This window comes from Bos taurus, chromosome 5 (genome assembly GCF_002263795.3).
Source record: "Bos taurus isolate L1 Dominette 01449 registration number 42190680 breed Hereford chromosome 5, ARS-UCD2.0, whole genome shotgun sequence".
Classification (NCBI taxonomy): Eukaryota; Metazoa; Chordata; class Mammalia; order Artiodactyla; family Bovidae; genus Bos; species Bos taurus.
This window is the reverse complement of record NC_037332.1, coordinates 108,193,386-108,217,842: the sequence shown is the minus strand read 5'-3', so window position 1 is coordinate 108,217,842 and position 24,457 is coordinate 108,193,386. Positions and strand designations below refer to the sequence as shown.

The 24,457-nt window shown below is 41.6% G+C and overlaps 1 protein-coding gene across 3 annotated transcripts in view; it reads right to left on the bottom strand.

Annotated features, from left to right (window-relative positions):
* The window catches only part of ADIPOR2 (adiponectin receptor 2), a 46,854-nt gene that overhangs the window by 9,810 nt on the left and 12,587 nt on the right, over positions 1-24,457 (bottom strand). For 2 of the 3 annotated variants that reach the window (XM_059886144.1, XM_005207230.5), the window contains exons 2-3: positions 11,455-11,711; positions 5,033-5,152 (exon numbers count right to left, since the gene is read on the bottom strand). In XM_059886144.1, the coding sequence (XP_059742127.1) occupies positions 5,033-5,152; positions 11,455-11,625 (291 nt within the window). In that variant the 5' untranslated portion in view covers positions 11,626-11,711. 3 annotated transcript variants of the gene reach the window in all.

The window sequence follows — 24,457 nt, the reverse complement described above, 5'->3', positions numbered from 1 at the left end:
AAAAAATGACCCACAAAAGACCTCTATGTCCACATGTGCCAGACTATGCTTGTAGACTAGCAACGACTGAAGGCTGGAATAAAAGAGACGCCAAACACAAACACTCTCTGAAGCCTAAATGATTTTATTTATTCCCCCTATTCCTGTAGAAAAGCCTTCTCCACAAGGGAAAGCACACAAGCAAGGTGGCAGGACACCGCATTCTCAACTGTCTGCTTACTTGCTTCCAAGAAATAGAATCCGGTGTCACCAAATACAGGCAGGCGGGTTTATCAAGGACAGTCAGAAGCTTGGCCGCGGTGGGTGGGGTGACTCAGGGAGCCTGCCCCTTTCGCTCAGACACACTTCTAGGGGATAATACGGGTTCATAATAATTTTATGACCCACTCCTTTTCCTTCAGTAAATCATAGTCTATAGCAAATAAGTGTCCTATTTATTCACCACCTGTTAGCTCTTAAACTGGAGAGTTTTATTTGCCTTACTCTCTACTCTTGGTTCAGAAGGGAGAACAAAAACTCAAGTTACCTACAGCACCCCACTGATCCATAAATATAAAAATCCCTAGTGGCTGACACTGAATACTCAACTCTGAGATTTAAGGGAAAAACTTGCTTTTGGAAACCAAAATGTATCATTTGTATTCCTTTGCTCTAACTCTACTGAGACAGTGATTACTAGAATGGGTTTAATGTTTCAATTGGCTTTTTCTTCACCAGTTTTCAAACACTGATTAAAATTTTCTGGGCTCTAAAAGTAGATCCATAAATGTTTAGACTCTGCCACCCTCTCCCCGAAATTCCTCTGGTCTTCAAAGACATGTCTATATTCAGATTATAATGTTTTCCTCTCAGCTCTGGTCCAAACTTCAGGACTCTAAGTCAACTGGCCCCAATTATTTCCAGCATCATTGTAAATGTAGAAAAACCTAAATTTAGTTTTTAGCATCTAAGACTATATACATAAAAAGTCTTGGTTTCACAAAACTCATGAAAAAGCAAAGTGTCAGAAAATTTTTTCTCTAAATGATCAAGAGTTCTTCAAAAACGTTTAATAATAAATTTACACACACAGGTTGAACTGTGTTGACCTGAGGTCACACCTGCCAGGATCGGATGGATCAAGTGGCTAAACCCATACATACGTATCAGGGTCCCTGATGATGTTTTCGAAACAAGCAACCCCAATTCCAGATGCCATTTTAGGGGAACAGAGCCCCACGGGGATCCTAATGACTCAGAAAACATACCAGCCACACTGACAACACTGGATGTGTGTGAAGACGAGGCAAGTCCTCCCTGAGGAGGAGTCTATCACCCACTGGACCCTGAGAGGAGCAGCACGCTGCAGAGCAGACTCAGGGGCCTAGCGACACCATTTCAGGGTCTGCAGGCATCAGGCACCCCCAACTCTGCTTCCTTCTGTCTTATCTAACTGGTCAATACAACATCTACTCTGTGAGCCGGTTTCCCAGCTAGATGATCTAGTTTTCTCAAACCTTTATCAGGGCTGCTGTAGACACACGAGGACTAGTGCACTGAACAGGGCTAATGTCCTGACGCTGCTCCCACTCACGGGGACACACACTCTCCCCAAAGGGACGGTACTCCCGCTCTCCTAACTCGCAGACTTCTGTTTGGGAAGGACTAAACATACAGCTGCACTTTGCTGGAGCAGCCGTGAAGAGATACCCCACGCCCAAGGTAAGACGAACCCAAGTAAGACGGTAGGTGTTGCAAGATGGCATCAGAGGGCAAACACACTGAAACCATACTCACAGAAAACTAGTCAATCTAATCACACTAGGACCACAGCCTTGTCTAACTCAATGAAACTAAGCCATGCCCGTGGGGCAACCCAAGACGGGCGGGTCATGGTGGAGAGATTTGACAGAATGTGGTCCACTGGAGAAGGGAATGGCAAACCACTTCAGTATTCTTGCCTTGAGAACCCCATGAACAGTATGAAAAGGCAAAATGATAGGATACTGAAAGAGAAACTCCCCAGGTCAGTAGGTGCCCAATATGCTACTGGAGATCAGTGGAGAAATAACTCCAGAAAGAATGAAGGGATGGAGCCAAAGCAAAAACAATACCCAGCTGTGGATGTGACTGGTGATAGAAGCAAGGTCTGATGCTGTAAAGAGCAATATTACATAGGAACCTGGAATGTCAGGTTCATGAATCAAGGCAAATTGGAAGTGGTCAAACAAGAGATGGCAAGAGTGAATGTCGACATTCTAGGAATCAGCCAACTGAAATGGACTGGAATGGGTGAATTTAACTCAGATGACCATTATATCTACTACTGCGGGCAGAAATCCCTCAGAAGAAATGGAGTGGCCATCATGGTCAACAAAAGAGTCCGAAATGCAGTACTTGGATGCAATCTCAAAAACGACAGAATGATCTCTGTTCGTTTCCAAGGCAAACCATTCAATATCACAGTAATCCAAGTCTATGCCCCAACCAGTAACGTTGAAGAAGCTGAAGCTGAACGGTTCTATGAAGCCCTACAAGACCTTTTAGAACTAACACCCAAAAAAGATGTCCTTTTCATTATAGGGGACTGGAATGCAAAAGTAGGAAGTCAAGAAACACCTGGAGTAACAGGCAAATTTGGCCTTGGAATACGGAATGAAGCAGGGCAAAGACTAATAGAGTTTTGCCAAGAAAATGCACTGGTCATAACAAACACCCTCTTCCAACAACACAAGAGAAGACTCTATACATGGACATCACCAGATGGTCAACACCAAAATCAGATTGATTATATTCTTTGCAGCCAAAGATGGAGAAGCTCTACACAGTCAGCAAAAACAAGACCAGGAGCTGACTGTGGCTCAGACCATGAACTCCTTATTGCCACATTTAGACTTAAATTGAAGAAAGTAGGGAAAACCACTAGACCATTCAGGTATGACCTAAATAAAATCCCTTATGATTATACAGTGGAAGTGAGAAATAGATTTAAGGGCCTAGATCTGATAGATAGAGTGCCTGATGAACTATGGACTGAGGTTCGTGACATTGTACAGGAGACAGGGAACAAGACCATTCCCATAGAAAAGAAATGCAAAAAAGCAAAATGGCTGTCTGGGCAGGCCTTACAAATAGCTGTGAAAAGAAGGGAAGCGAAAAGCAAAGGAGAAAAGGAAAGATATAAACATCTGAATGCAGAGTTCCAAAGAATAGCAAGAAGAGATAAGAAAGCCTTCCTCAGCGATCAATGCAAAGAAATAGAGGAAAACAACAGAATGGGAAAAACTAGGGGATCTCTTCAAAAAAATCAAAGATACCAAAGAACATTTCATGCAAAGATGGGCTCGATAAAGGACAGAAATGGTATGGACCTAACAGAAGCAGAAGATATTAGGAAGAGATGGCAAGAATACACAGAAGAACTGTACAAAAAAAGATCTTCATGACCAAGATAATCCCAATGGTGTGATCACTGACCTAGAGCCAGACATCCTGGAATGTGAAGTCAAGTGGGCCTTAGAAAGCATCACTATGAACAAAGCTAGTGGAGGTGATGGAATTCCAGTTGAGCTATTCCAAATCCTGAAAGATGATGCTGTGAAAGTGCTGCACTCAATATGCCAGCAAATTTGGAAAACTCAGCAGTGGCCACAGGATTGGAAAAGGTCAGTTTTCATTCCAATCCCAAAGAAAGGCAATGCCAAAGAATGCTCAAACTACCGCACAATTGTACTCATCTCACACGCTAGTAAAGTAATGCCCAAAATTCTCCAAGCCAGGCTTCAGCAATATGTGAACCGTGAACTTCCTGATGTTCAAGCTAGTTTTAGAAAAGGCAGAGGAACCAGAGATTAAATTGCCAACATATGCTGGATCATGGAAAAAGCAAGAGAGTTCCAGAAAAACATCTATTTCTGCTTTATTGACTATGCCAAAGCCTTTGACTGTGTGGATCACAATAAACTGTGGAAAATTCTGAAAGAGATGGGAATACCAGACCACCTGATCTGCCTCTTGAGAAATTTGTATGCAGGTCAGGAAGCAACAGTTAGAACTGGACATGGAACAACAGATTGGTTCCAAATAGGAAAAGGAGTTCGTCAAGGCTGTATATTGTCACCCTGCTTATTTAACTTCTATGCAGAGTACATCATGAGAAACGCTGGACTGGAAGAAACACAAGCTGGAATCAAGATTGCTGGGAGAAATATCAATGACCTCAGATATGCAGATGACACCACCCTTACGGCAGAAAGTGAAGAGGAACTCAAAAGCCTCTTGATGAAAGTGAAAGTGGAGAGTGAAAAAGTTGGCTTAAAGCTCAACATTCAGAAAACGAAGATCATGGCATCCGGTCCCACCACTTCATGGGAAATAGATGGGAAAACAGTGGAAACAGTGTCAGACTTTATTTTTCTGGGCTCCAAAATCACTGCAGATGGTGACTGCAGCCATGAAATTAAAAGACGCTTGCTTACTCCTTGGAAGGAAAGTTATGACCAACCTCGATAGCATATTCAAAAGCAGAGACATTACTTTGCCAACAAAGGTTCGTCTAGTCAAGGCTATGGTTTTTCCTGTGGTCATGTATGGATGTGAGAGTTGGACTGTGAAGAAGGCCGAGCGCAGAAGAATTGATGCTTTTGAACTGTGGTGTTGGAGAAGACTCTTGAGAGTCCCTTGGACTGCAAGGAGATCCAACCAGTCCATTCTGAAGGACATCAGCCCTGGGATTTCTCTGGAAGGAATGATGCTAAAGCTGAAACTCCAGTACTTTGGCCATCTCATGCGAAGAGCTGACTCATTGGAAAAGACTCTGATGCTGGGAGGGATTAGGGGCAGGAGGAGAAGGGGACGACAGAGGATGAGATGGCTGGATGGCATCATTGACTCGATGGACGTGAGTTCTGAGTGAACTCCGGGAGTTTGTGATGGACAGGGAGGCCTGGCGTGCTGTGATTCATGGGGTCGCAAAGAGTCGGACACGACTGAGCGACTGAACTGAACAGAACTGAAACATACAGCATGGAATGACCAGGAACAGCCATCTTACCTTACAAACAAACTCTTCCATCCTCTCCATGGCATGGTGGGCTTGCAGGAGAGGGGACATGCCCATGAACCCCTCATCTTCCTGAGATGCTCCATCATCGCACTCACGCTCCTCCACGCTCTGCAAGGCAATCACAGAGACAGTCAGGGACAGAGGTCAGGAGCCAGAGGAAATGAACAATACCTTTTCCTTGAAAAGATTACACTGAAAATCTCTTAAGGTTAAAACAAGGCCTCAGACAAGTTAACAGTATAGGAAGTAAGGTCTGTCTATTATAGAATTACTACAAGTACTAAAAATAAGAGGTGCCTGATTCTTCTCTGCAGACAACTGAACTATGACAGCAGCATTCCTGCTTGTTTCAGTAGCAAGGTTCAGGAGTGGCCTTGGATGCTTTGTTTTTTGCTGTAAGAATTATACTCATAGACCACAAAATACTATTACATATACAAAGCTGAGACATTACTGAGGGGACAATCTCCAGTAATCCCTCCTGGAACGTGTAAAATAAATCTAATGCAGTAAGTGCTCTAGGGGAAAGGAGGAAAAACAGTGTAAAACTATTTACTAAATCCTTAAAACACACCAAGCCCAAAAGAAAGGCCATTAATTTAATCCTGACAACTCTTACTGTATCAGTATTCTTATCTAAACTTATCTATAGCACATCAGGCAGGGACTTCCCTGGTGGTACAGTGGATAGAATCCGTCTGCCAGTGCAGGGGACGTGGGTTCGACCCTGGTCTGAGAGGGAGTGCCACCGCACGCTCTGGGGCAGCTAAGCCCACGTGCCACAACTACAGCCTGCGCGCGAGAGCCCAGACCTGCAGCGACGGAGCCCACAGGCCACAGCCGCTGAGCCCGTGCGCCTGAAGCCAGCAAGGCTCAACTGCTGAGCTTCAGTAGTGGAAGCCCGTGCGCCTAGCGCCTGTGCTCCACGGCAGGAAAAGCCACCACAGTGAGAAGCCTGAACACCACAACTAGAGAAAGCTCACACACAGCCACAAAGACCCGGCACAACCAAAAATATTAACAAAATAATCCCGTGCACCACAACTGCTGAGCCCTCTTATAACAGAATACTCACAAACGTGTCCCCAAAAAACAAATGTCTAAGACACAGGACTATAAATAGCTATTTATTGTGGTCAAGCATTGCAGAGTTGCTAATTAGCGATCTTCACAGAGTGGGTGGTAGTAAATTAAGTTTCCTTGGTTAAACAGAGGATAACACGGGAGGAATTAAGTGGCCAGAACAAGGACAAAAATGTTTTCTCCACGACACATGGGCAAATTTACAGCTCTGCCACATGATGACGGTCTGGAAAAGTCTGTGCTGGGCACGATATACATTATATAAAAGCCTCTGGCTTCCAATATGGACTCTAAAGAATGACCCTGTCAGGATTGGAAATTACTTTCAATTCCCCTTCCAGTGGCCACTAAACCACAGACCGAAAGATCTGTTTCAACAATGAACTGCATCTAAGGCGATCACACATGAGGGCTAAACGCACACTATGTTCTGCTGCTCTCGTCACACCTCTAACTGCCATCAACACGAATTATGAGGAGAAACAGGGCAGTATGAATGGTGAACAACGAAAACCCAAGCTGCCTAAAGTAAAGGCAGAAACCGTAATGCTCCAAGGCTTCCTATGAATAAATCACTATATCTACACTTAAAGAGACGTCAGTGCTCTGAAGTGAGTACAAAGACGCTTTCAAATCATTTTTTCCTGCCTCCGTCAGTGAAGTCCATCTGTGAGAAGAGTTAAAGTGGGTTATATCTCAAAATACAACAATATCCAACTGATGATCCATACAAAGTACAAGCTAAAATGTTAATTCTCCAAGGTGTACTTTACCTTTGGAAAGAGAACCAGAGTGATAAAGACCAAAGTCCTTAAAGATCAGTCTAACACAAAATGACAATAACCCATCAGTCTACTGGGTGTTTGTCTGCTTCCGCCCAGCTCAGCTCAATTCAGTTTAATAAATACTTATTAAAAGGATGTTTTCTATAAAGGTGAGTAAAATACAGTCTCTGCCTTCCATGCGTGTACAATCTAATAAGGGACCAAATTAGCCACAAAGATAAGTGTAACAAAAATAAGGTACAGTCAGTTTAGAAACAGAATGTGGAGCTCAAGAAAGGCTGCATGAGGAATTAGAATTTTGGAAAGATACAAGAACTGTCGAGACGGAAAAGCAAAAGCACTCTTTTGAAGAAAAGAGACTAGTTCAGTTCAGCTGAAACTTAGGGGAATAGCTGGACATAAATTACATATTTACATACTAAAAGTCAGCAGACAAGTGCCACAGGCTACAATCGTTGTTGTTCAGTTGCTCAGTCGTGTCCAACTCTTTGTAACCTCATGGACTGCAGCACGCCAGGCTTCCCTGTCCTTCATCTCCTGGAGTTTGCTCAAACTCATGTCCATTGAATGCCATCCAACCATCTCATCCTCTATCGCCCCCTTCTCCTCCTGCCCTCAATCTTTCCCAGCATCAGGGTCTTTTTCAATGAATCGGCTCTTGGAATTAGGTAGCCAAAGTATTGGAGCTTCAGCTTCAGCATCAGTCCTTGCAATGAATATTCAGGGTTGATTTCCTTTAGGACTGACTGGTTTGATCTCCATGCTGTCCAAGGGACTCTTCTCCAGCACTACAGTTCAAAAGCATCAATTCTGTGGTGCTCAGCCTTCTTTATGGTCCAGCTCTCACATCCTGACTACTGGAAAAACCACAGCTTTGACTATATATACCTTTGTCCACAAAGTGATGTCTCTGCTTTTTAATACACTGCCTAGGTTTATCACAGCTTTCCTTCCAAGAAGCAAGCATCTTTTAATTTCATGGCTGCAGTCACCATCAGCAGTGACTTTGGAGCCCAAGAAAATAAAATTTGTCACTGTTTCCACTTTTTCCTCTTCTATTTGCCATGAACCAATGCGACTAGATGCCAGAATCTCAGTTTTTTGAATGTTGAATTTTTCACTCTCCTCTTTCACCCTCATCAAGAGTCTCTTTAGTTTCTCTTTACTTTCTGCCATTAGAGTGGTATCATCTACATATCTGAGGTTGTTGATATTTCTCCCAGCAATCTTGATCCAGCTTGTGATTCATCTAGCCCGGCATTTCACATTGATGTCACTCTGCTTATATGTTAAATAAGCAGGATGACAATATACATACAGCCTTGACATACTCCTTTCCCAATTGTGAATCAGTCCATTATTCCATGTCCAGTTCTAACTGCTGCTTCTTGGACCTGCATACAGGTTTCTCAAGAGACAGGTAAAGTGGTCTGGTATTACCATCTCTTTAAGAATTTTTCACAGTGTGTTGTGATTCACACAGTCAAAAGCTTTCATATAGCCAATGAAGCAGATGTTTTTCTGGAATTCCTTTGCTTTCTCTATGATCCAACGGATGTTGACAATTTGATTTCTGGTTCCTCAACCTTTTCTAAAGCCAGCTTGTACATCTGGAAGCTCTTGGTTCATGTACGGCTGAAGTTGGCTTGAAGGAATTTGAGCATAACCTTGCTAGCATGTGAAATGAGTGCAACTGTACAGTACTTTGAACATTCTTTGGCATTACTGTTCTTTGGGAGTGGAATAAAAACTGGCCTTTTTTGGTCCTTTGGCCACTGCTAAGTTTTTCAAATTTGCTGACATTTAAGTGCAGCACTTTAAAAGCACCGTCTTTTAGGATTTTGAATAGCTCAGCTAGAATTCTATCACCTCCACTAGCTTTGCTTGTAGTAATGCTTCCTAAGGCCCACTGGACTCCACACTCCAGTATGTCTGGCCCTAGGTGAGTGACCGCACCATCATGGTTATCCAAATCATTAGGACTTTTTTGCACAGTATTCTTGCCATCTGTTCTTAATCATAATCATAATGCTGTCCACGATGAGAAGATAAAGGTTGAGGAAATGGAAAGGTATCCGGGGCCAGGACACCAAATCTGGGTCAAAGTGTGTGTGCCCCTCCAGAGGTCTGAGAACGGAGGCCTGCTGTATCCACATAATTACAAGGACTACAAGCTAAGGCCCCCATACAATATGACTTCGTGTGTTCATAAAATACCTGCCCAGGAAGATTAAGGACACAAACCACTAGGTGACTTTATAAGCTTCAGAACTTCTCAAAAATTCACTTACATTAGACTGCTCAACCAGCTCCTTAGTACAGTTGCTGAACTGGGCAAATCTGCTCCCTTCCAAGTATCCGCTCACTAGACTTGCTCCAACTATCAAAACTATCATAAACTCTGTGCAATGTCAGTATGATCTCGGTACTGAAAGAGCTGCCATAAACCACAACAGTCAGGCCCCAAACCACACACATGCTGTCCGCGACCTCCCCTTTCTGAACAAGACCCTTAGGGTGCTGCTCACTTTTCTGCAGTAAGGAACTTCGCTTCATCTCATCAACAAGTTATTGTTTGCTTGCTTGCCTTTTTTAATTAACCATTTTTTTAATTGAAGTACAGTGACCTTACAGTGAATGCTGTGTTAGTTTCATGTGTGCTGCAAAGTGCAATTATACAATTATACATCAACGGGCTATATCTTGATAGTCTTTTTGCAAAGTTGACAGGTTGAATCCAGCCTTAAATTTAGAAACCTGCAATGTGTAGTAAGGGCACTAGCAAGCTGATATATCTAAGCCCGTACACACACAGGGGTCAGTGGAAACTAAGGTGTCCACAAAAACAAGAGCTGAAAGAGTAAGTGCTGCTGACTGCGTTTCCGGTATCATCCGACACAGCAAGTGCAACAGCTAGTCTCCGTGAACGTTCCTCTTGGTCTGCCGAGAAATATACATACTCTCAACCTTAAAGACTAGTTCTCTCTATCAAAGTTTGATGGAAAAGATCTTTAAAATCATCCAATTTTTTTTTAAAATTCTCACAAAGCAACTGTTTTTTAATCTTTATTGAAGTTCCTAAGTAGACCTCAAGAAAAGAAAACAAAGTGGTTGGCAGACAGGAATCTAAGTACAAATCAGCTTTCTTATGATAAACTAACAAACTGTGGCATTCTTATGAGTTTGGTTAAAGCAAATCAGTCCAAGAGAATAAATCCTAGGTTAAATGAATGAAGAGTTGGTTCTAGCCCCCATTTATGAGGAAGAATCTGGAGCAGAGGAAAAGTAGGACAACCACAAAGGCTGTTCTCTTTATTTAACTTTATACCTTAAAAACTCAGAGATATGAAATAAAGCCATAAAACTAAAGATCAGGGTAACCTGGTTTGAAATGTCTCTTTTGTGTTATCTATAGGTGCTTATGAAACACAAACTATAAACTTCAGCAAATACAGTTAAAAGAGCCAAGGCTTTAGAGTCAGAGACCTAGAAGTAATAGTCTATGCCCTTCAACCACTGCATAACACTACGTATTTCAGAAAGAATTTTGGCTGATAGGATATTGGGACAAGGGTTAAAGATCTGGAATTTAGACTCCACTGTCTAGGATTATTTGTTAACAAACTGACTCCCTGTACCCTCTGTCCTTCATTCCAGCCATACCGAACATTCTGCAGGTTCACACGGCAGCATACACCAGTGTGCATGGACACACTTCGCTACTATCGTTACTGCTATTCCCTAAAAGCACTGTGCCCTTTCTGAGTCTGCACATCTGCTACTCCCTTTGCCTGGAGTGCTTTCCAGACCTTCAGGAACCAAGTCAAGACTCATCTAGCTTCGCTTAATACATTTCCACTTCCTTTTAGATAACCCCAGTCATAGAAAAAGCAATCCTAAAATTCATATGGAATGACAAAGGACTCTGAACAGTCAAAGCAGTCTTGAGAAAGAACAACAAAGCTAGAGGCATCACACTTTCAGACACATTACAAAGCTACAGTCATGGACACGGTATGGTACTGGCGTAAAGACAGCCACACTGGTCAGTGGCCCTGCTCAGACATCTACACCTTTGCTCTCCAGGAAGAGTTACTTGAGTCACTTAAAAGGTGGTCTTTCCTCTGGAAGGTAAAACAAAAGACTAGGTTCTTTTCCCAGAAGCCTACTAACTCCCAAGATATGCACTGGAGACAAAGCATCTGGAGAAGCAGTTTCAGCACACACTCAGGATTTCTCCAAAAACAGAAACGATAATGCCCTCACTAAAGCATGGTCAAACCATAAGGGATATACGGTAACTACAAAATCCATATCATTCAACAAGATAGGGCAGCTTAAGTGTGGTCTTATGTGTCAACAGAAAAGGTGTGACTAACTCCTAGATAACTTAAGAGACTTTAGAACCTCACAAACGTCCTCGAGGTTCCTTTTCAAAACACCATCCTCTCTCCAGCACAGTCCCCATAATTTTTAACATTCTTCCTCCAGCCACATTCTCATAAATCTGTTTTTACTCACCGTTCTTTCACTTTAACTTACTTTTTTATGATAGGAAGAAAGGACAGACGCCTCTACAAGAGGCTCCCGACCTCCGTGGTGGACGCCACTGTCACCGTTCCTCGCGCCATCGAGCTGGTGCCCTTTCCTGAGCCTGAGAGCTGGCTCTGGAGTCTTGCTGTGCTCCAGCCGGTTTTCCTCTGTCTCGTTCATGGGACACCCAAGGCTTTCTGACAAAGAGTTCTTTCTTTCTGTCCCTTCTTCTTGGGAGGGTGGATGTTTAGGATACTGAGTTGACTCTACAGGAGAGAAAGCTCTGCATTACGTATTTGCATGAGTGACGGGAGAAGACATAGGTTGTATTATTATACACTAATATTAAAAAAAAACCTATTTTGTTGAAAAAAGGACTGCCAAAATCTACTTTTAAATGAAAAAAGCAGAATACAAAAGATACATGCATAATATTCCCACTTACGTATTATAATAAAAGTATATAATCATAAACAAGTATACTTGTGTACACAGGATCGCTATTTAAATATTCAAAACTGTGTTTTCGGTGCACAAGTATATACACAAGGAAGAACCTAGAGTCAGGAGGGAGGCGGCTTGCTTTTCATCTTATTCTGCCTGCATTTTTCCCCCATATGCCATATACTACTCTTTCAGTTAAAAACATACCTAATATAGAAAGAATATAAGTGGATTTTATGTACTACAACTAGGTTTTACATATTCAGTTTCATTTACATCATCACAACGATTCTTCAGGGTATTCTAATTTCTACCTCACAAGTAAAGAAATCAAAATTCACCACACTTTTATGAAATAAAACAATGCCTCTGACTGACAGGGCATATATATTACTGGTAATGTTTTGCATTTAAATTGCTTAAATGTCTGAAATTTCAGTATTTTTGAGCTGTTTTGAACTCTAACTGGACTACCCTGGAAGGTAAAACCTCAGGGCCAGAGCACCCTTTCATACCCCTCTGAGCTCCCAGAAAGTGCTGTTCACATAAATGTTTAACAAATAGGATGACATTTAAATGTTCTTAAGTGGTAAAAACACTTTCAGAAGTCATCGATATGTCTCTAAACTGGATCACATAAGTTTCCTAGGAGTTCAATAATTCCAAGTCCTTGGCCCTAAACTCGTAGGACACAAGCTTATTTTAGAGATTTAAGTTACATATCCAAATAAGGAGATGATCACAGCCAATCCAACTAAAAAGATGAAAACAGGAAGAAGCCAAGGTACATGTTATACTCATAAATCCCAGGAGATGCAAAATTCTTACTGAGGGAAAGGAGGAGTAGGGCCAAGTGGGAGGGCCTAGCCAGCATGCAGAGAAGGTGAAAGGAACATTTAGTGTTTATGTGGACACACAAGACTAAGCATTAGCTCAAGAGTTCAAATTAGACTAAGAATTAGCCAGCTGTTAGTTTCATGAACCATCTGAGTTTGTTGCAAGAGTTCTCTCAAGTTTTTAGAACAAGAACAAACACAATCTTTAAAGATCACCAAAGCTGGGCCTGTGCCCATCACATACGGGCCTGAGCAAGCTCATTCTGATAGTGAGATTATCAACTGTGCTACAAATGCCCACTTGTGAAAGAGCAAATGTGAGTGACTTACACACACACACTTACAAAGCTGTTTCACACCCATCATTTCACTCTGTTTTAGGGAAGAGGGATCTAACATCTACTGTGGATCGGCAAAGTTAAATTCTGTATCACAGGATCTCACATAATTCTTACGTATGGCCCTCTAGGGTATTTTACCCCCCATTATACAGATGTGGAAACTGAGGCTCAGAGATTAGGTTACTTATCCAAGGCTGTTAGTCTCTAAGAGCAGCTGGAACTATGGTCCAACAGTACTTGCATAAACGATTTTCTTGCTAAGAAGAATAAAAAACAGGGGAAGTATCTGGAATTAGGCTTTAATTTGCTCTAAGATTCTTAACAGGAAAAGGGAGTGAGATGGAAATGGAAAGTAAGACTTCAGAGTACCATTATCTGTTAACCCAAAGAGTTATTCTAAGGGAATAGTTAGCACATTCTAAGTTATTCAAAGAGAAATTTTTCATTCATCAAGATTCTATGAATGTTATGCTTGCTGTATTACACAGAAGTTGACAGAGAGAAAGAGAGGGAAAAGAAAGAAAGGAACCCAATACACAACAGCTGGCAGGAAAAAACAAGTTAACTGAGAGGTGTTCTGAGTCTATGAACAGACGTAGAAATCCTACACAAGTCAAACTGGGTAACTTCCAGCAAGCAAAGCAGATCTAAGGTCTTTGAAAAGTGGCCTCCTGTGTTCTAGGAGCAGACTCAAGCGTCACTTACTCTGCCCAAAAGCAATGGGGGTTTGCCAAGCAGAGTAGAGGAAAGGTACTCTGTGAGGAGAAAACAGCAATATGCAAGGCAAGGAGTCCAGGGTCTGCTCAGAAATGAGAGAACAGGGACAAATTCAAGATATGCTCAGTAGAGAAAAATCAACATTTGGATAACTGAATGAGGGTCCATGAAGACTAGACAGAAAGAACTCAGATGACTCATGCTTCTCGCTCGGGCAGTCGACTGCACAGAGGACGCCACTCACGCAGATGGAGAGATGATTTGGGAGAAGTGAATTCATGGGAGAAGAATGAATTCGTTTTCAGAAATGGGGTCTGAAGTACAAGAAACGTTCAGCTGGCACCAGGAAACACAAGTCTGGAATTCAGAGGAGAGAATGAGCTTGAAAACAGAACTAGGTGTTACTAGAAGTGATACTGGCATATTAGTTAATACTGGACAAAATCCTTTTTTAAAAAAGTTATGAACTGTAGCTCTAGAGAAGATTCTTGAGAGTTCCCTGAACTGCAAGGAGATCAAACCAGTCAACCCTAAAGGAAATCAACCCCGAATATTCATTGGAAGGACTGATGCTGAAGCTCCAATACTTTGGCCACTTGATGCAAAGAGCTGATTCACTGGAAAAGACCCTGATGCTGGGAAAGATTGAGGGCAGAAGGAGAAGGGGATGACAGAGGATAAGATGGTTGGCTGGCATCACCAACTCAATGGACATGGGTTTGAGCAAACTCTGGGAGATGGTAAAGGACAGGGAAGTGTGCTACAGTCCACGGCATCACAAAGAATCAGCCAGGACTCAGTGACTGAACAACAACAACAGGAGTTTGATGGGGTAAAAATCAAAGTAAAAAATCCAGGAGAATGATTACCAAATAGTAGACTGTAAAGTCAGGACTGGAACCTACTAATCTCTCGACTCAGTCAACTGTACTCACACCAGGGTTTCCTTCCCAATGGGAAAACCATGAAAAATTTAAAACTCTACTTCTTAGACTTCATTTTCCCTTCAAATAATACTGTATAAGGTAAACTTATTATGTTGCTTAAAAGCAACAAGGTTGCTTAAATGGTTACCTTAAAGCAATTTTTTTCTACCTGAAGAAACTGCTAACTTAATGGTTTGATACTTGTGGTGTAAAAATCTAACTCTATTCCAGAAAAGGTATTTTCTAAAAACCAATACTTGTCTGCACGTTGGTCTCAGGATGTGCTCACTGCTGAGAGCAACAGATACATAGGTTTCCTGAATGAATGTTTCATTCTCCAGGGGAAAAAGAGAAGTACTTAATCACAGTTACACTGGGTTCCTGCCAAGGTAGACTATAGTGCAATGTATAACTTCACCTATTTCATACTGTTCATTTTTATGTTGCCCCCAATTTTAAAAGAGCGAGCAAGCTGTGGAAAGCAGTATGGCAGTTCCTCAAATAAATTAAAAATAGATTTACTATACAATCCCAGCAACTCCACTTCTGGGTATATATGTACTGGAACTGAAAGCAGGGTCTTGAAGAGACATTTACACACTCATGTCCATATTCACAACAGGTGAACAAAGAGCAGCCCGAGTGTCAATGGATAAACAAGCACAACATAGTGATACACACAAGAAAACATCAGCCTCCAAGAAGGAGAATTCTGACTCAAGTCACAACCTGGATGAACCCGAGGACCACATGGTAAGTGAGGTAGGTCAAGTACAAAACCCAAATCTGTACGATTCCACTTGCCATAGGTGCTTAGGGAAGTCACACTCATAGAAAGAATGGTGGCTGCCAGGGCTGGGGGAAGAGGAATGGGAGTTACTCCCTAATGGGGATAGTTTCCGTTTTTGCAAGAGGAAAAAAAGCTTTGTGGATGAATGGTGGTGATGCTTGCACAACAACATGGATGTACAACAAGGTGACTACACACTTAAAAAGTTACAGTAACTTTTATGTGTATTTTACACGTTTTTTTGATTGGGGGGTAGAAATACACTGTGGCACTATATTACATTGCCTCTTTGTCTAGTAAATTTTTTATTGATGTAAAAAATATATTCAGAAAAGCACACTGAGGACACAAAGCTGACAAAGCGTAAGTGCAGTGTACCCACGAACACTAGCGTCCAGAGGACCTCACTCCCTGACCACTGCAAAGCTTTGTAAAGTGAGAACTTTGAGAGGTCCAACCCCTTTCATTGCCAGTTAATGGCAAGAGAAATCTTCCAGCAAGGTTCTCTGAAGACTGGCCAACTGCCATGGACCTAAGTCTTCCAATTCTGAGGACCAGCAGTGTAATGGCCCACTGTATAAGCTGGGGCACAGAGAGTGGTGCGCAGTCTAAGGCTGGTGGCATATCTTCCCAGTTCTATAATTAGACTCTTCAGTAGTGGAAGACAGGCTGTAAAATGTGTCCCATGATTGTGCTGGCTTCCCCTGAGGTGAAAGTAGCCAATTTCAAAGTGACTTGAAAGTTGTACACTGAAATCACTCCAGCGTGCCCTGTCACTCCACACTGGGGTATGCGTGTGAAGTCAGTACATGGGTAAAATGAGACTTCTGGTATCAAGTTCAGGCTTTTCGCGTTGGGAAACCTGAGTGGTACAGAATGTCCTACATGAAAGTACCAGCAGGTTACGCCCCTCCTGATTTCTTTAGGATGCAAATCTAAACTTCTAATAATGAAACGAGATTATTTTTTAGGATGGAATGATTTATTTCAACAATGGAACCAGCAGGGATATTAAAGGCACAAGATTTTCTTTTGAATACTGGCTATTTTTTCTATTTTTAAATCATTATTAAAAGTAAATACTAGATGTGTTACCTTGGCTGGTTTCAAGTCTTCAGAGAACTTTGCTGGAAGATTTCTATCACGTTAACTGGCAAGGAAAAGGGCTAGACCTCTTACAATTTACCCTTTTAAAAGCTTTACAGTGGGAATTCCCTGGCAGCCCAGGGATTAGGACCCAGGTTCAATCCCTGGTTGGGGAACTAAGATCCCACAAGCTGCGAGGTACAGCCAAAAAAAATAAAAACATAAAAATAGTTACAGTGATGGGGCAGAGGGGTCTTCAAACACCCCAATCTACTATTTCCCTTCACTAACTTTCTGATTCAAGCCACCACCACGTCGTACCTGTCCTAATACAAGAGCCAGTTACCCACCCCCCCAGGCCACTCCTGATCCTCAGGACCCAGTTCCCACAAGGCAGTCACAGGGTAACTTTATCAAAAGGCACTCCCTTGCTTTCTGAGCCCTCCAGTGGCTTCTCTTCACACCTAAGGAAGCTCTCACCTGGGCTTACAAAATCTTAAATGACTTAGCCCCGAACTCTGGCCTCACCCTGTACCCCTTTCCCCCTTGCCCACTACGTTCCAGCCTCAATCACCTCCCATCTACTCCCCAAATACTCCAAATGCTCAAAGGGCTCCTCGATGTCACTGGTTCCCACGGCCTGGAATGTTCAATGCCCAGATCTTCCCAGGGCTGGGCTCCTTCTTCACATGCGAATCTCTATTTAAAGGTCACCTATTCAAAGAATCCTTCTCTGACCACATCATCTCAGTCTTTCCTTATCACATCACCTTTTAATCTCACAGCACTTGTCTCCGTTATTTTTATTTGTTTACTACTAGTCTTCTCTCACTAGACTGAAAATTCCTCAGAGACATTATGTATCTTCTTTACTCTTATATTCCAAGTATCTAAAATTGCTTCTGGCACACAGCACGTGTATTCACTAAACATATGCTGAATAAATAAGCGGGGAATCACGACCCACACTTCAAGGATAAGTTAGGCAGAAACTAACTTCCCTGACTTCCCCAGGTTCCGGACATTGACTCCTTCAACTCTTCTTATTTACTAATGTTTCTATTATAGTAGCTGTCAAAATTGACTACAGTTCTCTGTTCACTGGTCTGTCTGCCCCTTCTCAACTGCAAACTTCTCAGGGTCAGGGAGCCTTTTGTGGAATCCACTTTTGTATCCACAACCCCAAGCTTGGTCTGGGATGCAAAGAAGGACCTCACAATCCTTCCCTGTATGATGTGGAGGAAGGAGAAGACAGGGACAGCTAACATGCAATCAGCACCAAGCGCAAAGAACCCTGGATTCTCTCTTGAAATCCTTACAACAGTTTTGGGAGACTGGCACAACTGTTTCCTCCATTCTGGAGATCACAAACACCCAGAGGGATATAAATAACGTGTCTTAAATGACAATAATAAGGGGCAACCTAATCTACCCAATCAATCTAGTCCACCTAATACCCCAGTTAATGCTCTTATCCACAACCCTCTATGTTAGCATGAACCATAAGCTGTTCTCAAATAAACGCACAGTAGCACTTAAATGACAAAACCAGGAGGTAACACTGACAGACTGCTGTACTTTACAGCAATGTTGAAAATATTAAGAAACGGGAAGAAAATGGGGAGGAGCACAGAGCCTTGCCACATACCACAAACAATAAAATGACTGGTTAAAATTGGAATTCTTTCCAAACACTCAGAACATTTCTGAGTAGAAAAAAAATGTTAATTAAAAAAAAAAAACAAAACGGTAACTTGGAAAAGAATAACTGATAAAACGGGAAAAGTTCCCAACATATGCTACTGACACAGCCCTTAACAAATGGCACAGCTGATAACTGAGATGGAGCAACAGTTAGATTTTTAAGACAGGCACTATTATGCATTCATGTTCATAAAATCTCAACTGTTGGAAGCACAAAGAAACATTTCAAATCAAATGCAGCTATTTCTTAAAGATGATCTTGAAGCTATAAAGACAGGCAACACTCATCATTTATGCTACTTTCCTTCTTAGCATGAAGTAGGGTAACTTTTAAGTAATATCACCAGGAACCTCACTCTTCTAACTTACTGCCCCACCCACTGACCAACTTTGCTGAGAAGAAACCAGGCAAAGTTGATCCTGTGCAGCAGAGCTGGGGCAAAGCCAGTGAGAGCCGGCCTCTCAGGCTTGAGACCTACTTCCCAAGTACAGTGTTACTGTCCATCTCTACCCAAGTTCAGAGGCTAATTAAGAGGGCCACCAAGTGCCAGAGAAGGTGAGCCTTTACACATTCTCTCATTTTAACTTTAAAACCTGCCTGCTGCAGACAGTACGAGCTCTATTTACAAATAAGAGGACAGGGGGTAAGACCAGTCTAGGTTACACAAGTCACAAAACAAAGAAGCGAGAACTGCCCAGTTAGGCCCCCTCCACGATACAACACTGCCTCCCACAAAGGGAAGTGGTTCTAGTCTTCCTAGTCATGATGTTATCTCTTTGAAGGGAGGTGAACCGTTGCTCAACACTTAACGGAGCCAACTCTAATAGCTGACCTTTCACCCATCATCTCATTTAACCCTCCAGCAATCCTTATAAAATGGGGTCCTATCTTACAGATGAAGAAATTGACACTAAAGGAGATCAAGTAATTCAATGACACAAACTGAAGTGGAAGACTACAAATTCAAATCTGTATCTGACTCCAAAGACCAGATCTTAGCTCCACCTTGCTATTGCTGTTCAGTCATTCAGTCATGTCCGACTCTTTGTGACCCCATGGACTGTAGCCCACCAGGCTCCTGAGTCCATGGAATTCTCCAGGTAAGAATACTGGAGTGGGTAGCCATTCCCTTCTCTAGGGGATCTTTCCAACCCAGGGATCAAACCCAGGTCTGCCACACTGCAGGCAGATTCTTTACCATCTGAGCCACCAAGGAAGCCCATTACTCCACATTACAGGGCTTCATTTAAGGTACAAACAGTGCATTATAGTGACTGGTCATGGTCATGAATAAAAAAATATTTTATAAAAAGGACTTCCTACAACTCTTATAGTCATGTTATGATGTCGTTTCCCTTTCCCAAGACCTATAAGCAACTCTGAGTTTCTAAAACAAAGAACAGTGCACAAAACTCCAAGTATAGATGAGAAGAACAACAGTCCTAAATGTAGTCAGTCAGGGAAATCCTGAGAAGTCCAGGGTATATAAACTGTCATACCTACAATGAACCAAAATACGTAAATTATGCAAAGACTTCCTTCCAGAAATCATCTGCCCTACAATACCACACGTGCTTAGTCGCTCAGTCATGTCCAACTCTTTTCGACCCCATGGAATGTAGCCGGCCAGGCTCCTCTGTCCATGGGGATTCTCCAGACCAGAATACTGCAGTGGGTTGCTACGCCCTCCTCCAGGGATCTTCCCAACCCAGGGATCAAACCCAGGTCTCCCGCATTGCAGGCAGATTATTTTACCACATAACCATACTCGTGTTCCAACTACATCAGAAATAAAATCTTTCCAGGTATATCTGGATATCTGGCCTGTAGAGTCAGTGTTTCAGGCAAAATCAAAACCCCTACACTTCAGTAAAAAGCTGTCTAAGCAACCATTACTCAGGGCCCCATCTCATCCTGCATAACACCCTCTACAATACAAGTTTGTTGGGGAGAAGGGGGATGGGGGAGGGTTACAATGCTGCAGATGGAGAAACCAAGAAGTGGTTAATTATCTTTTTCAGTATCACAACCAGAAATTTAGGAATAAAACTTGTATTTGTAACTTTTCCCAGGATCACTGAATTCCATTAAACCACAAGGTCTTCTTTCGATCACCAATTAAAAAAAAAAAAAAAAAAGAAATGGGGAAAAAGAAAAAAGAAAGATAGAATATATAACTATCTGCAGACCTCACAGCAACTGAACACTCATTTCAAGTGGAAACAAAAATAGTTTTCATTCTTAAATTGATTTGTAGAAGTTTCTAGTAGACATTTCAGAAAGACTCAGATTTATATGTATTAATACTATGCCAAAGCCTTTGACTGTGTGGATCATAATCAACTGTGGAAAATTTTGAAAGAGATGGGAATACCAGACCACCTGACCTGCCTCTTGAGAAATCTGTACGCAGGTCAGGAAGCAACAGTTAGAACTGGACATGGAACAACAGACTGGTTCCAAATAGGAAAAGGAGTACGTCAAGGCTGTATATTGTCACCCTGCTTATTTAACTTCTATGCAGAGTACATCATGAGAAACGCTGGACTGGAAGAAACACAAGCTGGAATCAAGATTGCCGGGAGAAATATCAATAACCTCAGATATGCAGATGACACCACCCTTATGGCAGAAAGTGAAGAGGAACTCAAAAGCCTCTTGATGAAAGTGAAAGTGGAGAGTGAAAAAGTTGGCTTAAAGCTCAACATTCAGAAAACGAAGATCATGGCATCCGGTCCCATCACTTCATGGGAAATAGATGGGGAAACAGTGGAAACAGGGTCAGACTTTATTTTGGGGGGCTCCAAAATCACTGCAGATGGTGACTGCAGCCATGAAATTAAAAGACGCTTACTCCTTGGAAGGAAAGTTATGACCAACCTAGATAGCATATTGAGAAGCAGAGACATTACTTTGCGAACAAAGGTCCGTCTAGTCAAGGCTATGGTTTTTCCAGTGGTCATGTGTGGATGTGAGAGTTGGACTGTGAAGAAGGCTGAGTGCGGAAGAATTGATGCTTTTGAACTGTGGTGTTAGAGAAGACTCTTGAGAGTCCCTTGGACTGCAAGGAGATCCAACCAGTCCATTCTGAAGGACATCAGCCCTGGGATTTCTTTGGAAGGAATGATGCTAAAGCTGAAACTCCAGTACTTTGGCCACCTCATGCAAAGAGCTGACTCATTGGAAAAGACTCTGATGCTGGGAGGGATTGGGGGCAGGAGGAGAAAGGGACGACAGAGGATGAGATGGCTGGATGGCATCACTGACTCGATGGATGTGAGTCTGAGTGAACTCCGGGAGTTGGTGATGGACAGGGAGGCCTGGCGTGCTGCGCTTCATGGGGTCGCAAAGAGTCGGACACGACTGAGCGACTGAACTGAACTGAACTGAATTCTCCTAAAACCAAAACTGAAAGTCTCAAACTTCAGAACATATCCATAACAGCAACTGGATGACTAAATACATGTAAAGATTTGGAAGTTTCCAGTATCAAGGAGTCAATCAACCTAACACCTGCTTATCAAGTTTCCAAAGTCTGTGAGTATTAACCAACAAAGCAAGACACCAGCAACCTGTTCCCTCCATCAACGTTGACCATCAAACCATCTGCACCTGTGGTGCTGTTGCTCCCTCACCCAGCGTGTCTGCCTCTGCCACCCCATAGACTGCGGCATGCGAGGCTACTCTCTCCTCCATCATCTCCCAGAGTCTGCTCACATTCATGTCCACTAAGTCAGTGATGCAACCGAGCCTCTATTTAAAAACTGGCTGAGAGAAATGACATCTGCATGAGACCTACAAATGTGCTATATCTATCTACTCCTCCAGGTTCTGTTTCTGGATCAAGTAATCCACTAATGGATCAAACCTGAACATGTAAAGCAGCCTGATAAAAGACAAAGAGGCTGTTATTACACTGAACCAGAAAATGCTTAAAAGATTTACAATTCAAATTTAAAAACACACTGTATTTTAAACAGGCAAACAGTGCTGTGATGATTGGCTGTGCATATATTAAAAAAAAAAAAAAAATTAGATCCCTGACTTATACACACAAAAAAATTCTTTTTAGGCAGTATCAAGACCTAAATATAAAAAACCAAACTTCTAAAGCTTTTAGAAAGAAATGCAGAGACCTTAATGCCCTTGGAGTACAGAACAGATTTCTTAGATAAAGCACAAAGAATACAAATCAACAAGGAAAATGATAGATCTGATAATCATTTCCATTCACCAAAACAAACCACATAAAAAGGTGACAGATAAGCCACACAAACTAGATGATACTGCAGGTCACTTCACAGATACAAACAGGATATACAATAAACTACTAAAAGCAATTTTGGAAGTCAACGCAATTAGGGGTAGGGGAGATGGACAGGGACAGACTCAGCCAAGAAATGGAAATCTGAATGGTCACTCAACATTTCAACATGCTCAGTCTCACAAACAATCAAGAAAAAATTTAAGGTAATATCATTTCACACTCATCTGACTTGTAAACATGTAAAAAATCTGACAATGCCATGGATCTATAAGGATTTAGTTAGATACAGCAAATTCTCTTTCTCATGCTAAAAAACACCAAGGGACACAATTCTGGAGAACAATTTGGCAATGTCTGATAGAATTTTAAATTCTCATAATCTCCAAAATCTCAAACCAGGTAAATACCACTGCTGGGTAATTTACACCAGAGAACTTCATTTCAAAGTCAGTAACCATACACCACACACACACATACACGATCACAGAACATTGTATCTGCCTGCAAAACAACCTGATACTTCTCTAACCTACTTTGATTCCTAAAGTGATTTCATAACCAATTTATGGCTCCCAACCTGTAGTTTGAAAAACCTGCCAATGATTTTACATATGTGCACAAAGATTTCTAACCAGCAATGTTCACTATAGCACTGTTTTTAAAACAGGAAAAGTGGAAACAACCTAAATACCTTACCAACATGAAAAGTAAATTTAAACTGGTTGCATTTGTATAATACAATAATACAGCTATAGAAGATAAAAGTGATGACTAATTAGGATGAACCGTATGAAAGTGCCATTTTTGTAGGTCAAAATGGGTTTAAAAAAATCAGCATTTTCAAGAATCTAAAAAACATGTTTCATGAAAAACAAGTTACAGAATATGTAGAATATTGTTTTATATAAAGTTTGAAAATGCCCAAGACATAATATTGATTTATGAATATACTCCAATGTAGTAATTACATAAAAACAGGCATTAGAAATGATCAACACTAAATTCAAGATAGCAATACTTCTGCAAAGTGAAATGTAACCTAAGAAGGTGCTTCACCTGTATGTGGGAAAATGTTAAGATTTTGAGAGAAATGACATGTATGGTGGGTATGTGAGTGTTAATTATATTGGTCTCTGTATTTTCCATTTTAAATATGTTAATGAAAAAAATTTTTATTAGCCAAATAAAATACACACGTGCAACCTAAATTCAAACCAACTGCCCTTTACAAAACTTCTTTCATTGGTTTGAAATGTTAATACATCATCCTTCCCCTTTTCTAAACTCAGGCTTCTAGCCAAAAAAAAAAGGCTTTATGTAATGCCCAATTTCCTTAAAATCTGTCAAGGGAAGATTTATCCCTAGAAAACTGGTCTAGTTCCTTCTTCCAGTTCAGTGCTACGTATTTTACCATATTTTCATTTTTATCTCGGCTGCCAAGAAAATTCAAATCCAAATTTTATTCTTAGTCATTGAATTAAGCTGCCACTTGGAAAAAGAATATATGCTTCCTCCTTTTCCTTATATATATATATATATATATATATATATATATATATATAATACATGTATTTTTCATTATAGGAGACTAGAATGCAAAAGTAGGAAGTCAAGAAACACCTGGGGTAACAGGCAAATTTGGCCTTGGAATACGGAATGAAGCAGGGCAAAGGCTAATAGAGTTTTGCCAAGAGAACGCACTGGTCATATCAAACACTCTTTTCCAACAACACAAGAGAAGACTCTACACATGGAAATCACCAGATGGTCAACACCAAAATCAGACTGATTATATTCTTGCAGCCAAAGATGGAGAAGCTCTATACAGTCAGCAAAAACAAGACCAGGAGCTGACTGTGGCTCAGACCATGAACTCCTTATTACCAAATTCAGACTTACA